We start from the raw sequence: 8272 nt of genomic DNA, 5'->3' as shown, positions 1-8272 counted from the left end.
TCGTTGAGAGGGCTTTACCTCTTGCCCGAGGGGGATTTACCGCTCGGTCTTGGACTTGATCGTTAATTATGAACTTTGCTGACGAAATTGGCAATCAGTGTTTGCAATAGGAGACCTCTCCTTCGTTAATTGAATTCCATGATACTTTAAGCATGAAGTCCGTTTATGACTAGATCTTAGTCTACACTCGCATAGTTGATGGCGTGGATTTTGATATATATTTTTTCAAGATGTTGTCTTGTTAAAATTCTCATGATGATATATATTATGGTATATAACCATATAATAAATGATTCGGTTATCAGATATTATGAATTGCACCGAATAAATAACATATATAATAAACAAGGTATCAAAACCGTCTTGAGATTTTATAATATTATTGTTGATAGTTATCTCTAACACAACAATTTCTTTGACTATTTTAATCATGCCAAAAAATATTTCGGTTATAATAATTAGATAACTATATTTATAGTTATATACTATATTATATATAATATATCATATAATATATTATGGATTATACTATATATATTTAAAATATCTATATAAAATAGTTGTTATAATATCTATTAGCAATTAGATATTTTATGAAATATTCATATTTCAAAAAATACTTATCTTGTTGATGACGTCTCACGTAGAGATGATGATTCATCTACTGTAGTTTTTGTCGAAAGTTTCTGGTGTTGATCTGAAATAGTGATGTCGAGACTGAACGCTCGTCTTGGTTTCTTGTGGTCATCATTGGGTTTGACGCTCGGCCCCACGGTGGGCGCCAAAATGTTTCGGTGGATATTTTTGGGGACCGAGAGACTAACCTGCTGATGCGTCTGGGCCGCTCGCTCGCCTCCAAACTCCAGCTGTTGGCCGATCGGTGTTGACGCAAGCCGATCGGTCTCCTTTTGAACGATGGTGGATGTACCTGCAAAAGGTACTCCGACGCCCAAGTTAGGCGTGTGATTTGAAGAGCCTCGGCTCTTAGTTGAATATTTAGTGAATGGTTATCACTATTGAGTATTGGAGAGTAACGTAGAGTAAATAATGCGTAAGTGGAACATACCTGGCCTTTGGCCTTGGCTTTGTATTTATAATTTACCTCATGGATCCTAAGCTGATATAAGCCCAATAAAATATAAACAGAATAAGATATAAACAGATTACCTGAATATCCGGTTGGTTGTTTGTAACCGCTCGGTTAATATTTTATACTATACAGAATGCATCTTCTTTCTTTGTGTTGATGAGCTTCAAGTAAAGACATTAGGTGCAGCCCCATGAGATCATCACAAGCACACGGCTGCTGTCACAAGAAAAGTCCAGCCGTGCACACATCAATGGATTCACACCTTCCAAGGGAAGAAACACAAGCAGCTTCATCCAGCACGCACAAGCAAGGGGAAGAGGTGTTCCAGCCGCTAGCCTAAGATCATGACATTTCATTTAGAAGTGGATCACCCATGCAGAGGATGTAACTGATTTTTCAAGCAAGGATTTCCATCCACCAACAAGCTGCACCAGCCTTCACCGTTCACCATTCCTCCAACTCCATCCAGCAGCTTCACGCAAACAGTCACGGTGGGGAGGCTGGAAGCAGCTCCAATCAACTCGGTCCAGCAGCAAAGAATGGTGTCCAAGAATGAGTGAAATGTTGTATGCAAGTATTGGATAGCAAGGAAGTGAGAAAGGGGTCCCACGATTGAATGAAGAAAAAAAGTGGACTGTAATTTGGAAAAGCACTCACGGCCTAATGCTGGCCACAAGAAAAAGCACACGGTCATTGAGCTAGATTGAATAAAGAAAGAGTATCACATGTCCACAGTAGAGCCTTGCACACATGGACGGCAAATGGAGCAAAATATCAATTATTCAATAAGCCAAGATTCACGTGAAGATGGAGAAGCCAAGACCGTGTACTTCATAAAAAGCAAGGAGACATGTCATGAACCTCTTTTCTTTTAATTAATGAAATGCATGATGACATGGAGGCCTACATTATACGGACCAAGGAATCACGGCTCTCACTGCTTCTATAAAAGGCAGCTGTACTTCAGATTCAAGGGGGTATTAGAATTTAGAGTTAGATTTTAGGAGTAGTTAGTACCACTCACGGCTGCCTCTTCCTTTTTCCTTTTCTTTTCCAGTAGCAAGCTCTTTCATTTCCATTTCAAACAAGTGCAATGTAAATTTATTTCTGAATGCAGGAGTGTGTTACATTATATTGCTTATTTTATTTTCAGTTTTTACGTGTAGTATTCAAGAACTTTATTTTTAATGTTAAAGCTTTTGATGAATTTCATTTTCAGTGCTTAATTTTACCGTTTCTGCATTTTTACTGTTCCATTTTTACCATTTGGTTTTACAATCTTTAAGATTTATTTCAAACGTTTTTTTTAAATTCGGTTTTATTTAAATTCTAGTCTAATTTAATTTTACCACAACCAAAAATCACAAAAACACCCCCCCCCACTTCGTGTTAGATCTAAGACTGAACCACAAATTGGTCCTTGAGAGACGACCTAGGAGTCACTTCCTAGTCTATACTGCATATTATTTCGTGCAATCAAATTTGTATGACCGCGACAGTCGTACCAAATTTTTTAAATAGACCACACTTAGACTTTTGCACTCCTGGGCAAAATTAAAACGCATATCAGGGAATAGTTCAAAGGACGTCTAGGAAGGTGACACACACTCAGCAGACAGAAAAAATAAAAAGTCACAAGAAAACACAGAATTTACCCAATTCTCAAAAAGTCTGGACAGAGAAAAGAGGTAGAAAATATCCAACACAAAATCAAGAAAAGCACATACTTACAGAAATCATCCAAGCAATTCAATACACAGCAAAATGATTAATCAGCTCAAGAGGTGATTCAAAAATAACAAAACCTCACAGATGCACTACAGTGTTTCTCTCAAGTGTTTAAGGTAAATCAATTTCACTCAATGCACTCAAGAAAACAAACACAAATAGACTTGGCAAGCTTCTAATATCAACACTTAAAACATATGCATGTTCAGATCTAAAGGTCTTTACTAGGTTGTAATGGGGCCAAGGACAGGGGAGGATAAATTTGGATAAGTAGCTATAGCTCAGAAGAAATAGAGGTGCACTAGGGAAAAAATGTAAACACAGTGAAATCTCACCCAAACCTCTAATTCAATCCTCTTCTCGACTCCATTATTCACAAAATTATTTTTCAATTTTTCTCTTTTTCTCATCATTTTTTTTTATCCTGTCTTTTTTTTTTCTTTTTTTATCACACAACAGGATATAAATTTTCATTTCAAAACATGATGAGGAACCAACTAGCCAATTCATCAGAATTCCCAAGGAGACCACACTTATTCACAAAATACTTCTATAGCTCCAGACTTTCCTAAGGTTAAGGTAATCATTTGTTTTTCACTTATGATCAGTGTATGAGCTTTAAACAAAGAAATGAATACAATATAGGCTCAAAAGGGGTATCAAAGGATAATAACAAGGTAGGCTTATTTGGCTAAAGAGGCTCAAGAATAAAAATGCCTTTATCACGTCTGAACATGCATATCAATCAAGTATATCAAAAAGAATCAAGCCAAGGCATATGTGCAAGCATTCAAGATACATATCACACACAAGAAAGAAAATTAAGTGGCTCAAATCTCACACAGGGTATTCGTCACAATCAAATCAACCTCTCAAACGTATAATCATCTTTCCAAGCAAAGAAAAGCAAGGATTACAATCTAAAAGTAGTAAGTAAGTGAAGGAAAAATCTACAACTTAGATAATCCAGAAATCAAGAGAAAAATGTAAAATTTATTGCACATAAAACTCGATAAAAATAACTTAAAACAGAAAAATTTAACACTCAAAAACAAAAAATTTAACACACAAAAAACAAACTTAACAGAAACTAACAGAAAATCAAAATTTCTCCCTAGTAGACCACACTTAAATCACACAATGTCCTTAGTGTGTTACAATCATCAGATTATCAATTTCAAAGCAGTCAAATAATATAGACAAGTGTAATAAAAAGTAGGAAAAATGGGAAGAAATTTTCAGTAACATCCATCAGTAGATGTTATCAGTGACATCCATGAGCAGATGTCTAAATCACCTAGCACCCATCAGTAGATGCTAAATTTTTAATTTTTTTGTTTTTTTGTGTTTTTTTTATTGTTTTTTTTTTTTGAAAAAGGAGATGACCGGCACTGTGACAACAGTTGCGGTGGCAATGACCGAAACTGTTGCTACAGTGACAGAATTTTTGGCTATAAAAGGGTACCTCCTCAGCGTCGAGCAACATTTCTGACTTCCCCACTCTCTCCCTAACTCTCTCTCTCTACTCCTCTCTCTTCTCCTCTGAGCGTCTGGAGTCTGCACGGAGCCTCTGCCACCGCGCCGACTGGAGAGTTTGAGATCCGCGAGAAGCTTCTCTGCCAGCCTACTTCTCCGGGTAAGTCCTCGACACCTTCCTTCTTTCCTTCATGTAATTTCTTTCCATACTCCCCTTTAAGCTTTTCCTGCCTGTTCCCTTCCTTTATGCACTTCGTTCTTCTTTATTTTCTGCCTTTTATTTTCCATTCTGCCTTCTCTTGTGCTTTCTCTGTTTTGCTCTCCCTTTCCCTTTTCCTGCTTTCCTTTATTTTATTTTTTTATGCTTTTCATTTTTTTTTTGTATTACCTGTCCTCTCCCCCTGTCCGATCCATCTTCTTTCTTCTCCTTCAATTTTTTTTTTCATTTTTTTAAAACTTAAAACACATAAAACACAATTGTCAAAAACTTAAGGGGTATATAGGCTGGAAACCAGACGTTAATCTCCCTTCGATTGAAGGTATGGCAGAGACAATCGGGTAGAACAACGCCACGTACCCCACTGAAAACTAAATAAACACATAAACATAATATACAAGAACAATATGGACAAGAACAACCGGACAACAGGACGTAGATCCGTTTAGGACCCTTTTGCAAGGACCGTGAAACAGATCTAAGACCAGACACCGAAACATCACATACAGACTGGACAAATAAATCAAAAAGGAAAAAATAAAGAAAACACAGAAAATTTTTTTTTTTATGCTTTTTTTTTTCGTTTAAGTTCTTTTTATTATTATTTTTTATGTTTTAGAATATTAGAGAGGAAGAATGAGTGAGATGGAATCAGAGAGATACACCAGTCAGCGGTGGCGTCCTACCGAAGATCAGACCAAGATGATGACCAACATCTACAACTATGGGGTCACACACCCAAGCAGAGCGCAAGTCGTCGAGATTGCGTCTCGACTAAGGGCTTTCGGAGAAGCCACTGAATACAACGTGCACTGCTGGTTCAACAACCATGGCAATCGGGTCAGGCGCTGGCAAGCGGAGATAGACCCCACTGGCACTATCTTTTCACAACTGTCGCTATACATGTATGGTAAGACCTCTGATCATATCTCTATTGAATTTTCCATTCCTCTTCTATTATTAACACAATTTATTTATTTATTTATTTATTTTTTGTTGAAAGAATATGACTGCGTGATTATGAGGGCACCGAGGCTGCTGGATCTGTTTCCCGTTCCGATCATCATCGACGACGACAGGGACGAACGACAAATCCCGCCACCTATGCCCCCTGCATTCCGCACCAGAGCTCCCTCGACGGAGCTTACCTTAAGACCGCCACAACCAGCTCGTGAATTCTTTCATTTTTAATGTTTTATGTTTTTTTTTTTTTTTTTTTTTTTTTTATGTTTTTGGTGGCCGAGTGTGGCCAGAATTTGAATAAGGCATGTAATCTGAACAATTAATCTTTTTTTATGTTTTTATTTATTATTATGGTGTGTAACATTAACGATCAGAAATGATCGACCCCCGAACAACTTAAATTTTGCTTTTATGTATTTTTTTTTTATTAACAAAGTAAGACAGAATGCTTTTGGCGAATTTGGTATTTTCAATAAATACACTCAAATGAATATCTCTGCTCAAACTACACCTCTATGCCATTACATGTTAATTCTGCTTTTTGTTGATTTTTTTTTTTCACTCGAAACAAAATTTTCAATCAAATAACTATATGAAACAATAAAGAAAATTATATTTACAACAAAGAAAATAAGGAAAATTGACTTCGAAAAAATGATATCTGAGGTAAAAAATAACAAGAAACTGAGGGCCGAAAACAAATCATGGACTACGAAAACAATTTTTTTTTTTTTGTTAAAGGACAACAATTCGAAAACTAAGAAAAAATAAATATACATATCAGAATAAAGATTTAGCACACTAAAAACAAAATATTTTATCACAAAAATTTCTTCTTTTTTTTATATTTTTTTTAAAAAAAATAATAATTCGAAAACTAATAAAGAAAAAAAAAGAAAAAAAACAAACATAAAAGAAAACAAAATGCAGAATCTCCCCAGACCACACTTAAACTACAATGTCCTAAACGTGTTCTAAGCATAAGATCATCAATTAAAACACTAAACAGATAAAGGACAAATGCAATAAAAGTAGGAAAACGGGGAAGAAAGAAAAAGAAAACTCCCCTGGTCAGGGTGGCAGTTGCCAATTTTGGATTTGTAGGGAGATGTTCTTCGCCTCAGGATCCAGCATGAAAGTGTTGAGGATGAACTGCTTCATCCTCCAGATCTGATCAAGTAGTGAAATGTCCTCCACCGCCGGATCTAAACAACAATTGTTGTTTCTGAGCGGATTCAGTAGGTGCCTTTTGATCTTCGAACTGCTGTATGTACTGGCACCTTTGTCTTCCAGCGTGGGTGCATGCTGATCAAATTTATATGTACCTCCTGCAATATGGTTAATGCAAAATGGCACTACAGAAATTTCATGCAGGGGTATAACACCCAATCCCAATTCATCATACTGAGCCTTAGATACAACCTCATAACATGAATCGGTTTCAAATGTAGAAACAATATCTATAACAGGTTCATATTCATGTTCAGAGGGAGAATTAAAAACATGCTCAGCAATAATATGATTACAAGCATACCTATCATTAGCATAATCTTTAATAACACAGTCAACAGAATAATCAATTTGCGGTATGCTTACCTCCACTTCCTTGAAGATTGGTAAAGTAGTGGAGGATGAAAGTAGTCTACCTGGTTCAGGATTATTGCTTATTCTTGCCTGGTCCTCAAAATCATCAGCATTTTCCTCAAGTGCAAGAATGGCCATCTGCCCAATCTGATTACTCAGATTCTGCATGGCAGCTTGAGTTTCCTGCTGGATCTTCATGCTCTCTTGCTTGAACTTGAGATTCTGCATGGTCATCTGCTCCAATAACTCCTGCAATGTGGGCTCAAAAGTTGAAGGCTGAAGAGTTAATTGAGTAGGAGCATCATACTGCTGAATCTCATATTGCTGGACTGGTGGAGGCATAAAGGTGCTCTGGAATGGTGGTTCTTGGTATTGATGTGGGGCATCGTACCATCCCAAGTTAGGGTCATTCCATCCAGGATCGTTGTTGTATCCATCTTGCACAGGGGAAAATTTGCTCAGAAATTGAAGCTCAAGATATCCCCAATCGGTAACGGATCCTAGAGGAAGAGAATCTTGCCAATCCTTAGCTGCTCCGTGTAATGAGTGTGGAAATGCCCTCAAGAAAATGTGATCAAGAGGGACATGTGGAGGCTTCATTGAAGAGCACATGTTGTGGAACTCCTCCAAATGTCTATGTGGGCATTCTCCGGCAAACTTAGGGAGCAGATATATCAGTCCAGTGCTAAGAACACAATGAATATCATCCTTAGGTGGGACCGGCTCACGAGGAGCGAGCTCAGGAAATTGAGGATGATCATTATAATTTTCATCATAAAATTCAGCAGAATTAAAATCAGAGCAATATGCAGAATAAGAATCATAATCACAGACATTGGCAGAATAAGCAGTATTCACATAGCCAGAATAGATAGACATGAAAAATAAAAATAAAACAAATAAAAACTAAATACTAAAAATTACAAAACAGATAAATCACAACACATTTATACATGTTACACGCACACAAAAGACATAACATAATTTTTTTTATTTAACAGACAAAAACATACGACACGCATACAGAAAATAGAACATCACATCACAACACAAGATAAAAATATAAAAGACAAAACATATATTACAACCACGTAATAAAACAAAAACAGTAAAAATCTAAAACAAGAACCTGAACTGAAGTGACAACGCCGCCAAAATTTGCTGAAGGTGTCGTTGTCGCCTACAAAAATATACAAGACAAAACACACAAAACA

At 36.6% G+C, this 8272-nt stretch overlaps 1 protein-coding gene across 1 annotated transcript; it reads left to right on the top strand.

Annotated features, from left to right (window-relative positions):
• Nucleotides 1-4199: 4199 nt before the first annotated feature.
• On the top strand, nucleotides 4200-6026 carry LOC148197236 (uncharacterized). The gene is made up of 2 exons (XM_088093638.1): nucleotides 4200-4253; nucleotides 5139-6026. Exons 1-2 carry the CDS (start codon nucleotides 4200-4202, stop codon nucleotides 5700-5702), a joined length of 618 nt encoding a protein of 205 aa, XP_087949764.1. The 3' UTR covers nucleotides 5703-6026.
• The last annotated feature ends 2246 nt before the right edge of the window (nucleotides 6027-8272 follow it).

This window comes from Vigna umbellata, chromosome 6 (assembly GCF_029865625.1).
Source record: "Vigna umbellata cultivar VRB3 chromosome 6, Vumbellata_1.0, whole genome shotgun sequence".
Lineage (NCBI taxonomy): Eukaryota > Viridiplantae > Streptophyta > Magnoliopsida > Fabales > Fabaceae > Vigna > Vigna umbellata.
This window is presented reverse-complemented; position numbering and strand designations above follow the sequence as displayed.

What these genes read in the sequence shown, in the direction of transcription:
- LOC148197236 (XM_088093638.1), top strand. Translation starts at nt 4,200, where the DNA reads ATGACCGGCACTGTGACAACAGTTGCGGTGGCAATGACCGAAACTGTT. An exon ending in TGACCGAAACTGTTGCTACA is followed by an intron (nt 4,254 to 5,138) that starts GTGACAGAATTT and finishes TTAGAATATTAG; the next exon opens with AGAGGAAGAATGAGTGAGAT.